We start from the raw sequence: 16357 nt of genomic DNA, 5'->3' as shown, positions 1-16357 counted from the left end.
TTTGGGCTTTTTCTATTCAGTTTCATTGACATGTATGTCTGTTTTTGTGCCAGCACCATACCATTTTGAATCCTACAGTTTTGTAATATAACTTAAAGTCAGGAATTGTGATGCCTCCAGCTTTTCTTTTTCAAGATTGCTTTGGATATTTGGGGTCTTTTGTCATTCCATACAAATCTTAGAATTGTTTGTTCTAGTTCTGTGGAAAATGATGTTGCTATTTTGATAGGAATTGAATTAAATGTATAGATTGCTTTGCATTGTAGAGGCCTTTCAACAATATTTGCTCTTCAAATCCATGAGCATGGAATGTCTTTCTGTGACCTATCATTTTATTCATAAATACTTCAATATATATCTAAAAGATCAAGACTCCTTTAAAAAATCCTAACATAATAGTATCTTTAAAAATTAACCATTCCTGGGGTGCCTGGGTGGCTCAGTTGGTTAAGCAACCGACTTCAGATCAGGTCATGATCTCACAGTTTGTGAGTTCGAGCCCTGCGTCGGGCTCTGTACTGACAGCTCGGAGTCTGGAGCCTGCTTCGGATTCCGTGTCTCCCTCTCTCTCTGCCCCTCCCCTGCTCATGCTCTGTTTCTCTCTGTCTCAAAAATTTAAAAAAAAAAATGAAAAAAAAAAATTAACCATTCCTTAAAATTACATAGGCAGTGTTCAAATTTCCATTTTTTTTTTTTTTTTTTTTTTTTTAAATGAGAGGGAGAGAGGGGGACAGAGAGGGACAGGATCCAAGCAGGCTGTGCTGTGTGAGCACGGAGCCTGATGTGGGGCTCAAACTCCTGAACTGTAAGATCATGATCTCCGCTGAAGTCGGACCCTTAACCAACTGAGCCACCCAGGCACCCCTCCAATTGTCTTAGAATTGTTAATATTTTTTTAAAGGTTGTTTGAGGATCTAAATAAGACACACCGAGATTGATTGATACCTTTTAAACTGTTTCCTTTCTCCCCACCTCTGGCCTTCTGGTTTGTTGACAAAATTTTGTTCTTCTGGAGCATGGTTTGATCAGATTCAAGTCTGATTGTTGTCTTTGTTTTTTTGTCTTTTTTTTTTTTTTTTTTTTTGCAAGACTGCTTCTCAGGTGGTGATGTATGTTTTTATCAGTAGGCCTATGATGTCTGCTGCTTTTTTGTGATGTTTGCAGCTACTAAAGCCCTGTGCCTAGATCTTTTAAATCGAGATTGCAAAATGGTGCCGGTCTGTCATACCTGCATACTTTGATTAGTCATAACGCTTATGTAAAGGGAAGTTTTCTTTCCTCAACGGTTTGCTCATCTAGGTGTACGGTTCATATGAGAAAGGCAGGACACCTGTTTGAATCTTTCCCTGTATTAACCACTTTTCAAAATGAGTTGGCTTACCAACATCCTCCAATGGTGATTTCTTTTTCATAATATAAGCTTGTGGGTTTAAATGTATTTTGATGTGTTTGTCCGTTGGAGTTACTATTTTTGACATGGCAAAATCGCTGTTTCACAAAACGTACTGTTTTTCCAAAGACAGGCGAATGATCAGTAAGCCCATGAGATGTTTAACATCATTAACCGTCAGGGAGGGCAAATCAAAAGCACGTGAGTTACCGTTTCACACCCACTTGGATGGCTCTAATCAAAAGACATAATAACAAGTGTTAGCAATGATGTGGAGAGACTGAAATCTTCATACATTGCTGCTGGAAATTTAAAAGGTGCAGCCACTTTGGAGAACAGTTGAGCGGTTCCCCCATAGGGTAAAAACAGAGTTACCATAGGACTCAGTGGTTTTTCTGTTGGGTAAATAACCCCAAGGGATGAAAACCTACGTCCGCACAAAAACTTGAATGTTCATAGCAGCATTATTCATAACCTCCCAAAAGTAGAACTCCAATGTCCAATCAATGAATGGATAAATATGTGATCTATGCATAGAATGGAATATTCAGTAAACCAGAACGAAGTGCTCATGTATGCTACAACATAGACCAATCTCAAAAACATGATGCTAAGTGACTTATGCAAAATACCACGCGTAGTAGCATTCCACTTACATTTAATGTGAAGAATATGTAAATCTAGACAGTAGGTTAGTGATGGCCGAGGCCTAAGTAAGATTTGGGGAAAGAGGAGAGATTGCTACTGGGTACAGAGTTTCTTTTGGAGGTGTTGGAAGGGTTCTAAAATTGTGCTAATGACTGTAGGACTCTGAATATACTAAAAGCCATTGACTTTTGCACCTTAAGTGTATGACTTTTATGATGTGAATTATAAACCTATAAAAATTTTTTAAAAACTACCCAGAATTACAGATGTAGGTTCAGCCTGCTACAGCCTGCTTCAGATGTAGGTTCCAGGGCACATCCTAGACTTCTTGAAATGGTCTTTGTAGGTGGATCCCAAGAATCTTTAAGATACATTTTTTTTTTTTTTTTAACGTTTTGAGAGCGAGAGACTGAGTGCAAGTGGGGAAGGGGTGGAGAGCAAGAGGGAGACACAGACTCTGAAACAGGCTCTAGGCTCTGAGCTGTCAGCACAGAGCCCGAGGTGGGTCACAAACTCACGGACCGTGAGATCGTGACCTGAGCTGAAGTTGAACGCTTCACTGAGTCACCCAAGTGCCACCACCCATCCCCCAACCCCCAAGAATCTTTGTTTTAAGTATATCCAGGAATTGTGATCCATGCTCTTCAAATTATTATCCAAGTTCTTTGTTATGCTGTGCATCCCAGTAACTTCCTTTCTCTGCTGCCTCTGGAGCAGTAAAGTCTTCCTCTTCCACCTGACAGCCCTTCAGTTTTATGAACGCTGCTCCCCATTCCAACTCCTCCCTTGTAGGCCACACACCCCTGCTTCCTTAACCATTTCTCATGACATGATTGCCAGAGTAGTCCAATCACCCTCTTCTGGACCCCTACTAGTCTGTTAATGACCTCTTAAAATGAGGTGCCCTGAACTGAACGGGATATTCCAGTTAAAGTTTGACCATTGCAGAATATAAATGAGGTTATTACCTCCCTTGCTCCTGACCCTGGAATTCTACTAATGCATTTTAAGATTTCATTAGCATTTTAAACCGGTGTTGGCTCAAATGAAGCACGTGTTTCATTCCATACCTCCCTTACCCCACCCCCAACACTCCTAGCTTTCATCTGATCCGGTTTTTTCTTTCAGGGTAATCTGGAAAAATTCCCTTTCTTGGTGGTGATGTGGTCTAAAATAAGGACATCCTAACAATTGTTCAGTAGTTGCAACCTTTCAGAGTGCTCCCTGAACATTTGTTTCCATCTTAACTGTGTAAATGGAGGCAGGCGTTGCCCTCATTTTTAGAGATGCAGAAATACAGACTGAGTGAGTTAAAGTAAAATCCCTAAGGGGAAATTGTCATTTGTGGAGTCTGGGCTGGAACCTGGATTCCCTAACAGTAGGAGATCTTGGCTGCCCATTGCTTTCACTGGTGGAGTTATACACACACACACCCATGGGTTCCATCCCCAGGTATTCTGAATTAATCTGACTGGATTGGGGCCCACTCATTAGTATTGTTTTGAAAGCTCTCATGGGGAGGCTTGATGGGTTGGCTCAGTTGGGTGGCTCAGTTGAGCGGCCAACTTTGGCCCAGGTCGTGATCTCATGCATGACTCGTGAGTTCAAGCCCTATGTCGGGCTCTATACTGACAGCTCAGAGCCTGGAGCCTGCTTCAGATTCATTCATTCATTCATTCTCTCTCTCTCTCTCTCTCTCTCTCTCTCTCTCTCAAAAAAAAATTTTTTTCTCAAAGCAATTTTAATGTGCGGCCAGGGTTGAGGACAACGACCCTAACTCGTATTCTGGTGTCCCCTCTTCTCATCACACGTATTTTCTTCATCTGATGAAAAAGCTCTTATGTGGAAGAGGAAGAATTCTTTTCCATTTCTCCAGAAGGCAGACTTATAATCAGTCCAACCAAGCAAGGGTTACTCAGATGTACAGTGGGAATCAGATGTACCTCCTAGAAGAATTATTCTTGGAATTCATGTATCTTCTCATTAATTTGGCAAATGTTTACGTGCCACTGTGCTAAGCTCTGGTGGTACAAACGTGAATAAGATCTGGTTTCCCCCTGGTGCACCAGGTCGGCTCAGTAGGTTAAGCGGCCAACTCTAGGTTTCAGCTCAAGTCCTTCTCTCCTAGTTTGTGAGTTCGAGCCCTGAATTGGGCTTCGTGCTGAGGGCATGTCTCTCTTCCTCTCTCTGCTCCTTTCCCTCCCTCGCGTGTGTGTATGTGCATGTACACACTCTGTCAAAATAATAAAAACTTAAAAAAAAAAATTTTCCCCTTTAGTACTCAGCTCGTTGAAAGAGAGAGACTGTAAATAACCCACATTATAGTCCCGTGGTGTTACACATATTGGAGTTACATAATTTCCTTTAATTTGATACATTTTTTTATATTTAAGAACAGTGATTTTTTTTTTTCTCTTACTAAAATATATGCTGAGTGTTTGAATAGATCACGGTATGGTAGTCTTTATGTGACGCAATCAGTTAACATAGTTCATCTCTTCAGAGATCTTTTTCTTTAGTCCTAACAAATGAATCATTGATCCATTCCTATTGAAACAGCAGATGCATTTTTTCCTTCTAGCTTATAGCTGATCCTCTGATAGAGGTATGTACCAGACCTGGTGGACACACATGGAAGCTCATTCTGGAAAGGGGGGGGGGGGGGAAGAGTAAGGAAATCAGATTTTTTTCAAAAGCAGGTGACTGAGCTGAATTTTGAAAGGTAGGACCTAGCCCGATGGGGTGAATATTCAGGCAACAAAAGCAGGCAGATGAAAAAAAAATAGGACCCTGGTCATGGGGAAATGACAAAAGATGAGGAGAAAATCAGGCAGGGCCAGGTCGAGAGAGAACTTTCATGCAAGAATTGGAACCATGATTCCTTAGATCCTGCGTCCTCCCCGTTGTTTGTTGTTGTTGTTTGTTTATTTAAGTTCTCTCTATCCCCAACATGGGGCTCAAACTCATGACCCTGAGATCAAGAGTTGCGTGCTCTTTCTGACTGAGCCAGGCAGGCTCCCTGAATCTTCACAGTTCTGATAATCGCGCCGTCCACAGCAGGAGTGTGAAGATGTGGGGGAAATCACTGGAGCAGGTTCTACAGGGCTGATCCAAAGCCGAACAACCTGGAAACCAGGCAGGGCCCATTCCAGTTTTGTCACCAAGCTAGGGGCTAAAACTTCTAAATTAAAGCATGCAACTTAATCACGTTATCCGTTAAAGACCCTTTTTACAAATAGATGTTGAAAGAATTTGAACATGTGTATTTCTAGGACTGGAAGGGGATGTGCAGATTTGGGGTCTAATGTAATTGATAAGTGATCCACTTTTGATTTAGGCTTTTGTATTAGAGCTAGAATTCCATCCTTCCATCCACAATTCATTTACTTGGTCCACTTGAGATCTTCTATTCTGTGAATTGCCGTATGCAATTATGCAATTCAATTTGGCCATGATTGCCATCTTCATAATGTGAAAAACGGGAAAACTTACAGAAGGACTTAAAAATTCACCCTAACATTGGAGAGGGTTTCCGTATTCTATTGCCTTTCCTGAAAAGTTCTGTGTTGAGTTTGCAAGACCAGCCAGTTGATCCGCTTTGAAATAACAACCCAGGTATAAAGTCCTTTTTATGCTGACAGGTACATCTAATGAATGGTTAATGTAGCCGATCAGGGAGTATAGTAATTCATCTGTTTGGAGCTTGAGTGATCCTGAGTTTCAGTGTATGTGCTGCCAAGGCAGGCACAGTCCTGAGTTTTAAGTATCCTTTCTTTTCGGAGAGTGAAAGGTTTTATTGTTTATTCATAGCTCCCAGTATCTGCAGTGTCTTCCCTGTCCCACTACTCAGTCTTCCCTCCTAACCAGGAATCTAACCAGCCCCTACATTACTTGCTGCCAAAGTGCAACAGATGGAACTAGTCAGCTGATGTAAGGACTACGTAGCCTGTGGTTCTCATGATTTTTTTTTGTCAGATGTCCCCCAAATTTTAAATATATCAGTTGTCACCATTTGTTTGACTACCAGTTATTTAAAAATAGCATTTGCTTTAGAAAAATCACCCCTGTAGTTATGATTGCTTAAATATGAACTCTTGAACTTATCACTGTTTTGGTTTTTTTTTTTTTTTTTTAATGTTTATTTTTGAGAGAAAGAGAGACACAGAGATGGAGAGTGAGCGGGGGGAGGTGCAGAGAGGAGGACACAGAATCTGAAGCAGGCTCCAGGCTCTGAGCTGTCGGTACAGAGCCCGGTGTGCAGCTCAAACTCAAGGACTGCAAGATCGTGACCTGAGCTGAAGTTGGATACTTAACTGAGCCACCCAGGCACCCCTGTTTCTTTTTCTTTCTCTTTTTTTTTCCCCACTATTTTTTTTTTTAAACAGAAAACCCATGTTTATTACCACAAATACTAATGACATTTTAAATTGAACAAGTGTGTTTTACATAGTCCTAATTATAGGGTATATATAATTAGGTTTTTTTTTAATGTTTATTTTTGAGACAGATTTTGAGTGGGGGAGAGGCAGAGAGAAAGAGGGAGACAGACTCCGAAGTAGGCTCCAGGCTCCGAGCTGTCGGCACAGAGCCCAATGTGGGGCTCGAACTCCCGAACTGCAAGATCATGACCCGAGCCGAAGTCAGATGTTTAACCGACTGAGCCACCCAGGCGCCCCAGGGCATATATAATTCTTATACTGCTTTTTGTTTGGTTTCAACTTTTTTTAGTTACTGCATAATATTCCATTGTCATATGTTATCTTTTTTAAGTTTACTTACTTTGAGAGCAAGAGCGAAAGAGAGCAAGAGCATAGGCAGAGAATCCCAAGCAGGCTCCTCACCATCCACGCAGAGCCTAACATGGGGCTCAAGACCACAAACTAGGAGATCATAACTTGAGCAGAAATCAAGAGTTGGATGCTCAACCAACTGAGCCACCCAGGTGCCCCTAATATCATGTTTTAATTGAACACTTTTTAAAATTTTTATTTTTATTTTATTTTTATCTTATTTTTATTTTTTAATTTTTATTTAAGGTTTATTTTTGAGAGAGACAGAGAGCATGAGAGGCAGAGAGGCAGAGAGAGAAGGAGACACAGAGCCCAAAGCAGGCTCCAGGCTCTGAGCTATCAGCACAGAGCCCAATGCAGGGCTCAAACTCACGGACTGTGAGATCGTGATCTGAGCTGAACTCGGACGCTTAACTGACTGAGCCACCCGGGCGCCCCGTTAAATTTTTATTTTTCGAGTTTGATTTATTTTTAAGTAATTGCACTCAATGTGGGGCTTCAACTCACAACCCTGAGATTAAGAGTTGCATGCTCCACCAACTGAGCAAGCCAGGTGCCCCCAATTTATTTTACTATGCTGGTTTACCAAAGATTAATTCCTATTTTCTTTCTTTTTGATTTTATTCTTAATCTGTACATCCAATGTGGGACTCGAACTCACAACACTGAAATCGAGTTGCATGCTGTACCGACTAAGCTAGCCAGCCAGCCACCCCTGAACACTGCCCTTTAGATGTTGAGATTGCTTCTATTCTTTCCACTCTAATAAAACTGTAGTGAACATTTCTGTATATTTTATTTCTGGAATTTTTTTTTTTTTTAGGGTAAATTCTTAGAAAGGAGATTACTTTATTTCTTTCAGAGGTAGGCTCTAATAGATCTTTTAATTTCTTGACCCTTTTAGAGCCTTCCATCCCTATTCCAAACAGTGAAGTAGATGGATATTGATATTTACGTTCAGGGGAATACAGTAGTTCATGCCCTAATCTTTTCTGTTAATTATTGGTTTAGTTAATTTCTTTATATATAACATGCTCTACTACTTTAACAGCCTCTCTGTGCTTTTTCTTACTACCACAGTTACTTGAAATGCATGTTGGCATTTCATATTTTACATCATGGCTGGCCGGTGTATGTTCGTGTATTTTTTCATGTGGAAAACGGAAAGAAATTGGCTGAAGTGAGCAGATCCTCTATAACTGCTCTTAGGTCAAATACTGGAATTTTGTTCAAAGCTAGATTTGGCTGGCAAATTCTACCCTGTTGGGCTTTCTAGAATGATTGTTGTTTTAGCTTAAACTTGTGTGTGTCACCTATGATTTTTAAAAAGTACTTTAAGGCTACAAGTCGCTTTGAAAGTCCTTCCTTTCGTTGGGTGACTTCATTATCACCAAAGTACAGTTAGTGACCCTTCCTTCTGATTAAGGATGACGGGGATCTTCCCTGTGTCTTAAATAGCTTTCCCCCTTCTTAAAGAAAAAAGTATTCCTTTTCTAAGGACATTCTGGTCTTCTGTCTACTTCGAGCAGTTACTGAGAGCAGTGGTTTTATAGCAGGATCTGAGACCAATCATTTAATATTCATAAGTACCAGAATAGATCCTTCATAGTGGACTTAGTAAAACTCTGAGGTATGAGGTCTTTGAGCTGATGTTTGGCCATGACCTTCAAACTTAGAATTCTGAAAAACAGCCATGTAGCGCACAGTTCTTAGTTTTTCTAAGGGGCCATTGGAATGGACAATGCTGAGTAGTCTAATGGATTTCTGAAAGCATAGTGTGCTTTAGATACTGCTAAATCAATAAACACAAGTCACTTAAGTGTGTATATTATACAATATTTGGTTAATTATAACTCAGATCCTTTCAGAATATTTGTCTTTCAAGTGGAATGCCAAAATATAACCGAAGTACTTATAAAAATAGAATCACAAGAAAAGTGCAGAAGTATATTAGTTTTTTTTTTTTTTCCAGCTAGTCTTAATATTTGGAGTTAGGTATAGATTCTGTCATATTTTATGAACCATGAAATATCACATTTTAGAACCTCTTATGTTTAAGATTGATAATAAAAAGAAATAGCTGAATTTAATGTTACTAAGCTCTTTGACTCTTGAGTAATAAAAGCCTGTATTGAATCTTTAACAGTTACTTCATATAACTTAAGGAGATGATCAGTGTACCATAAGTAAAAACGTATGTAGAAGACATGTATTGTATATCAAAGAGTTGTATTCAGCGGAAATTACAAAACAATATTGGAAAGGCTTGTAAAAACGCAACAAAACTTGTTTTAGATGTTCATAGCTGGAAAGACAAATTTAAAGTTTTGTGATTTTCTTTTCTTTCTTTTTTTTTTTTTTTTAACAACATTGAAAAATACCTTGGTCTTTGGTGGTTGATTTTATTTTATTCTTTTTACATTTATTTCTTTTGTGAGAGCACGTGTGTGCGCAAGGCAGGGAGGGGCAGGGAGAGAATCCTCAGCAGGCTCCACACTGTTGGCACAGATCCCCACTTGTGTGTGGCTCAGTCTCACACACAATGAGATCATGACTTGAGCGGAAATCAAGAGTAGGGCGCTTAATCAACTGAGCCACCTAAGTGCCCCTCATTGTTGATTTTAATATTGGAGGTTGGTTACTGACTTTTGAGTTGATATCCTTAAAGGAAAAAAAGACAAAAGGGCAGTCTACCTTCCTTGGATATGATTACAGCTTCAAGGTAGATGGTTGCCCTTGAAATAACAAGCACCTTTAAAAAAAAAATGATATCTTTCTGCTGTGTGAAAAATAAAAGGGTGATTTATGTTTGAATCCAGACAAAAGGTAGAAAAACAGTTTGTGACTTGATGGTAAGACCTTTAATCATTATTTGTTTGATCCTGTTGTATTAAAAACTAAGGGGGCTCCTGGGTGGCTCAGCCAGTTGAGCATCCGACTTTGGCTCAGGTCATGATCTCACGGCTCGTGGGTTTGAGCCCTGCATCAGGCTCTGTGCTGACCGCTTGCTCAGAGTCTGGAAGCTGCTTCAGATTCTGTGTTTCCTTCTCTCTCTGCTCTTCCCCCGCTCGCGCTCTGTCTCACTGTCTCAAAAATAAATGTAAAAAAAGTTTTTTTTAAACTAAAAACTAACTAAAAATGGCCCTAGTTCTTAATTTTAACGTGACCTGCAATATAGCTTTACCCAGTAAAACCTAGTTAAATACAGATCTAACCTGGTTGGAATTTTTTTCCTTTTGTTTAAAAATTATCGTACAGTGAAATTGACCTTTTCAGAAGGTATACTGTTGTATGAATTTTAACACATGTATAGATTCACATCACAACCACCACCAGGATACAGAACCCTTTGTTCATTCCAAAAAACTTCTTCATACCATTCCTATATAATCATAATCTGACTGTTCCCCCTAACCTCTGGCAATCCCTGATCTCTTCTCCATCATGATAGTTCTATTTTTTTCCCAGAAAGTCATGTAAATGGAATCAAACCAATTTCAAACCTTTTGAAATTGGCTGCTTGTACTCAACAAAATGCCATCGAGATTCATTGAAGTTGTGTGTATCCGTTTTTATTGCTAAGTCATTGGTTGAAATTTTATTGTTTACTTATTTAACTTTTTAAATTTATATCCAAGTTTAGTTAGCATACAGTGCAACAGTGATTTCAGGAGTAGATTCCTTAATGCCCCTTACCCATTTAGCCCATTCCCCCCTCCCACAATCCCTCCAGTAACCCTCTGTTTGTTCTCCCTATAGGAGTCTCTTCTGTTTTGTCCCCCTCCCTGTTTTTGTTATTTTTGTTCCCCTTCCCTTATGTTCATCTGTTTTGTCTCTTAAAGTCCTCCTGTGAGTGAAGTCATATGATATTTGTTTTTCTCTAATTTCGCTTAGCATAATACCCTCTAGTTCCATCCATGTAGTTGCAAATGGCAAGATTTCATTCTTTTGATTACCTAGTAATACTACACACACACACACACACACACACACACACACACCACATCTTCTTTATCCGATCATCCATCAATGGACATTTGGGCTCTTTCCATACTTTGACTATTGTCGATAGTGCTGCTATAATATAAACATTGGGATGCACGTGTCCCTTCAAAACAGCACAACTGTATCCCTTGGATAAATACCTAGTAGTGCAATTGCTGGGTCATAGGGTAGTTCTATTTTTAATTTTTTTTGAGGACCTCCATACTGTTTTCCAGAGTGGCTGCACCAGTTTGCATTCCCACCAGCAGTGCAAAAGAGATCCTTTTTCTCTGCATTCTCACCAACATCTGTCGTTGCCTGAGTTGTTAATGTTAGCCATTCTGACAGGTGTGAGGTGGTATCTCATTGTGGTTTTGATTTGTATTTCCCAGATGATGAGTGATGTGGAACATTTTTTCACGTGTCAGTTGGCCATCTGGATGTCTTCTGTGGAGAAGTGTCTATTCATGTTTTTTGCCCATTTCTTCACTGGATTGATTATTTGTTTTTTGGGTGTTGAGTTTGGTAAGTTCTTCATAGGTTTTGGATACTAAACCTGTATCTGACCTGTTGTTTGCAAATATGTTCTCCCATTCCATGGGTTGCTGATTGTTTCCTTTGCTGTGCAGAAGCTTTTTATTTTGATGAGCTTCCAGTAGTTCATTTTTGCTTTTGTTTCCCTTGCTTCCAGATACATATTGAGTAAGAAGTTGCTGCGGCCGAGGTCAAAGAGGTTTTTGCCTGCTTTCTCCTCGAGGATTTTGATGGCTTTCTGTTTTACATTGAGGTCTTTCATCCATTTTCAGTTTATTTTTGTGTATGGTGTAAGAAAGTGGTCCAGGTTCATTTTTCTGCATGTTCCTCTCCAGCTTTCCCAGATCTATTTGCTGAAGAGACGGTCTTTATTCCTTTGGATATTCTTTCCCGTTTTGTCAAAGATGGGTTGGCCATATGTTTGTGGGTCCATTTCTGGGTTCTCTATGCTGTTCCGTTGATCTGAGTGTCTGCTTTTGTGCCATGAAACTTTATTTTTTTTAATTTTTTTTTTTTTTAAGTTTGAGAGTGTGAGCAAGCGAGCAAAGCAGGGCGGGGGTGGGGGGCAGGGAGAGAGACCGACTCCCAAGCAGGCTCTGCGCTGTCAGCACAGAGCCCAGTGTGGGGTTAGAACTCACACATTGTGAAATCATGACCTGAGCCAAAACCAAGAGTGGGATGCTTTGCCAACTGAGCTGCCCAGGTGCTCCTGTTGGTTGAAATTGGCTGGCACTGAAGTTCAAATTGCTTACTTTTTTTTTTTTTTTAAACTATGAACTGTTTTCAGATACACGAAATACGTTTTTTGAATTGGAATTTGGTTTTTATTTATAAGTAGGCTGCACACCCAACGTGGGGCTTGAACCCACAACCCTGAGATCAAATCACATGCTCTATTGACTGAGCCAGCCAGGCGCCCTGGAATGTGTCTTTTTAAATTGAACATTTTTTCACTTCAGTGACTTGCATGTATGGCTAAGCAAGGCAGATACAGGGTTTACATTGTTCTGGAAGTTCTTGTTATTTTATTGGGTTATTTTGAAGGGCAAAATTTGAGGTAGTAAAATTTTCAGGTTTCTGAGAGAAATAAAGTGAACTATATAACCTTTTAAAATGTCAGTGCCAATGACAAAAAAAAAAATTTTTTTTTTTTTTTTTTTTTGCTTTTATTTCAAACCTCTTCCCACCCTTTTTTGGTCTACTGAGAAACCGATTCCTCTGGCACCTGATATTGTTTTAATGTGTTTGCTCCTAGAGTGTCCTCCTTTGTTGCTTACAGTAGTTTGTTCATTTTTTAGTTTTTGTCTTTTCAAAACTTGTTTAAATTTTATTTTTTAATTTACATCCAAATTATTATATAGTGCAACAATGATTTCAGGAGTAGGTTCCTTAATGCCCCTTGCCCATTTCTTACCCTTATCCCATCCCCCCTCTCACAACCCCTCCAGTAACCCTCAGTTTGTTCTCCATATTTGAGTCTCTTCTGTTTTGTCCCCCTTCCTGTTTTTATATGATTTTTGTTTCCCTTCCCTTATGTTCATCTGTTTTGTCTCTTAAAGTCCTCATTTGAGTGAAGTCATCTGACTTTTGTCTTTCTCTGACTAATTTCACTTAGCATAATACCCTCCAGTTCCATCCACATAGTTGCAAATGGCAAGATTTCATTCTTTTTGATTGCCGAGTAATATTCCGTGTGTGTGTGTGTGTGTGTGTGTGTGTGTGTGTGTGTGTGTATAATATACTACATCTTCTTGATCCACTCATCCATCGTTGGACATTTGGGCTCTTTCCATCCTTTGGCTATTGTCGATAGTGCTGCTATAAACATGGGGGTGCATGTGTCCCTTTGAAACAGCACACCTGTATCCCGTGGATAAATGCCTAGTAGTGCCATTGCTGTGTCATAGGGTAGTTCTACTTTTATTTTTTCGAGGAACCTCCATACTGTTTTCCAGAGTGGCTGCACCAGCTTGCATTCCCACAGTAGTTTGTTCATTTTAACCTAGTTGAATTTATATGCGCAAACTTTTGGCGTCACAAAGTTTAACTGATTTTCAAAGTTTATTTGAAAGTGAGCACATGGGTGCATGCAAGCCTGAGAGGGGCAAGGGTGGGGGAGAAAGCGAGAGTGAGAATCCCAAGCAGTCTCAGCACCATCAGTGCTCGGATATCATAAGATCTTGACCTGAGCCGAAATGGAGTTGGTTGCTCAACCAAATGAGCCACCCAGCAGGCCCTAATTCTATTCTTTTAAAAAAATTTTTAATGTGTATTTACTTGAGACAGAGAGAGAGCACGAGTGAGCAAGGGGAGAGGCAGAGGGAGGGAGATACAGTCCGAAGCAGGTTCCAGGCTCTGAGCTGTCAGCACAGAGCCTGACGCGGGGCTCTAACTCACAAACTGAGATCATGACCTGAGCCTAAGTCCGACGCTTAACTGACTGAGCACCCCCCCCCCCCCCATAATTCTCTATCTTGATAGCTGGTTCCTTCCTTGATTGAGGATTTAGTGGTTTTATTTCCCTAGTTGCTGAAGATCTAGAGAAGCTCTCCTGGTAATTGTAGGTTTTGGCAAGAAGCTAGTAGTGATTCCTCTGTCCGTATAAATCTGAATAAATCTATACCATGTCACCGATTGAAATAATGGATTAACAGTAGTAAAAATGGAGTGTTCTTCAAAATCAAAGAACCATAAACTATCAATTATTGACTAGGTATATTCGATTTTGAAGATAAAACTTTGTTCTTTTCACGTATAATCCACCTGGTAAGCAGAGTCAGACTTCCATGATAACTCGAGCATTTAATTAAGACTTGTACCTCCATTTTCTAGAGCAAAGTAATTTCTGAATTCCGCACTTCACTATTTTTATGATTTGGGCTCTTTGAGTTACATCTGATATTACTTTTAATTGGAGCACTAGCAGAAACGCCACAAGGAGAAAAATCTCCATCAGCAACTACCTGGCATTATGGCACATATTTTCACATTTGGCCGCAGTTACAATGATTTACGTGGACTGTTTTTAGACACCATCGGCTAGACTTGCTTCCGCAGGTGAAAGCGGTGGTGAAAACCATGCACGCGAACTTCTTTGTTTGTTTGTTTCCTCCCTTAGATTTTAACATTTGAGACCAAGAACCCGACGGAATTAGCCGAACGTTTGCGCTCTGTGTGTGGCAATCAGAGCAACGCCTACGCCCGCCTGCTGGAATACCGCCTGAACGCCTTGCGAGGACTGTGGAATGCCCAGCGCCAGCTGGCCTTGGAGGAACAGCACGAGAGAGAGAGTTCGGGTGACGAAGAGACCCTGGCCCTGCTCAAACGCCAGGGCTTGCTGCAGCAACCCGAGCAGGCGCCCTTCACGTCTCGGATGGGGCTCCTGCTGGTCTTCCCCCTCATTCAGTCCCAGAGCAGGACGGACCCCTCCCTCTGTAACATAACTGCCGAGGTGCTATTGAACTGCCTTCGCGACTGCCAGCCTTTGAGCCTGACCAAGGAGCCCGCCGACTGTCTCAATGGCATCGAAACTCTGCTGTGCTCCTGGCTGGAGGACGCTCCCGACACGGGCCGACACGTCCCACATAAGCAAAAGGAAAATGCTGCTGCCGCTCTGGTGGCTTTAGCATGTGCCAGGTAAGGGCAGTCAGACGTACCGCCTGCTGACGTGCTGCCGGGGGTGGGGCATGAGTAAGAGGGCAGGCCCGTGTGATGAAGTCGTCCCGTCCAGGAGGCCTTCTTGGTTGGCAGCGTTGGATTCCCCAGCCTTGACCTCGCAGAAGATGCCTTCACCGAAACTTGGCACCAGGAACCCCCAGCTGGAGGCTAAAGCTCCAGTTTTTGCCGTCTGCTCTCCCGTGATAAAGCTGAAACAGCTTAAAATGGAGAGCCAACCCTTGCGGTTATCTACTCGCCCCTTGGATGATTAGCGTTTTCGGAGCAGTAGTTAGTGGGGGTGGCATATCTGTATCTCTCCTGGGAGGACAGTCAGAAAACTTGTAGTGCTTGTAATTTTTTTTTTTTCTATGGGTGTCTCCAAGGAGCGTGTCGGCAAGTGAGGGGGTTATTATCTGGACTCAGTCCCACAGATTTGGTCACAAGTTCTGTTTTTGGACCCTGATGCTTCCGTTAATTTAATGGAAAGCTCTCTGTATATGTCCAGATTTAATAACGTGCCATCCTTTGTGTGTAAGCTGATGTTACTGATTTCGTATCAATAGGAAATGTGCTCGGAGTGGCTTTTCCAGGAGAGGATTTCCACGTTGTCCTGCCCGATAACTGTATGTTCATTGGCACATATCTGTGAGAAAAAGGTCCACTGCCCTTACTTCTAAGCTAGTTGTCTAGAGACCTGTTAGGGACCATGGTCTGACAGATTAGTGTCACTAATTAATGTCACACTAATCTGTCCCTCTTCAGAATTTTCTTTGAGTTCTTTTTTCTTTTTATCTTCTTTTTTTCTAATGTCTATTTTTGAGAGCGAGCACAAGCAGGAGAGGGGCAGAGAGGGAGACACAAAATCTGAAGCAGGCTGCAGGCTCTGAGCTGTCAGCATGGAGCCCGATGTGGGATTCGAATTCACAAGCTGTAAGATCATGACCTGAGCTTCATGAAGTGAAACACTTAAGTGAGTCACCCAGGAACACCCCCCTCCCCTTTCTTTTTTTTTTTTTTTTTTTTTTTTTTAAAGCAAAGTGTATGTGGGAAAATTCTTCTTGGAGGATTGTGAAGTTCTTAGCTATAAGACTTCTTTCCCTGTTTTTATGGCTTCAGAGTTGACCTTCAGATGGTTGACTATCAAGCTATTTTTTAAGGCAAGATGGCACCAGTATTTGTCAGTTTCCTTGCCCTGAGCAAACTGTCTTAGCCTAGTTTCAGATCCCTGAAGCCTGTAGATTGTGGAAATCCTGACATGAGCTTAATTCTGGAGACATTACTGGGTGGTACTGAAATAAGTTCCCCTGGAAAGGCTTTATATTGGATTGATCTGTATTTTACAAGCCCTAAATAG

The 16357-nt window shown here is 41.0% G+C and overlaps 2 protein-coding genes across 7 annotated transcripts in view; one reads left to right on the top strand and one right to left on the bottom strand.

The window, feature by feature from the left end:
- LOC122204271 (60S ribosomal protein L6-like) overlaps window positions 1–16357 on the bottom strand; it is a 738693-nt gene that overhangs the window by 58514 nt on the left and 663822 nt on the right. The window lies entirely within an intron of this gene.
- The window catches only part of HECTD4 (HECT domain E3 ubiquitin protein ligase 4), a 190776-nt gene that overhangs the window by 44090 nt on the left and 130329 nt on the right, over window positions 1–16357 (top strand). For all 6 annotated transcript variants that reach the window (XM_042911721.1, XM_042911718.1, XM_042911719.1 and 3 more), the window contains exon 2: window positions 14465–14982. In XM_042911721.1, the coding sequence (XP_042767655.1) occupies window positions 14465–14982 (518 nt within the window). The remainder of the gene's footprint in view (window positions 1–14464; window positions 14983–16357) is intronic.

This window comes from Panthera leo, chromosome D3 (assembly GCF_018350215.1).
Source record: "Panthera leo isolate Ple1 chromosome D3, P.leo_Ple1_pat1.1, whole genome shotgun sequence".
Lineage (NCBI taxonomy): Eukaryota > Metazoa > Chordata > Mammalia > Carnivora > Felidae > Panthera > Panthera leo.
Note: the sequence above shows the minus strand (reverse complement) of the source record. Positions and strands in the feature narration are given on the sequence as shown.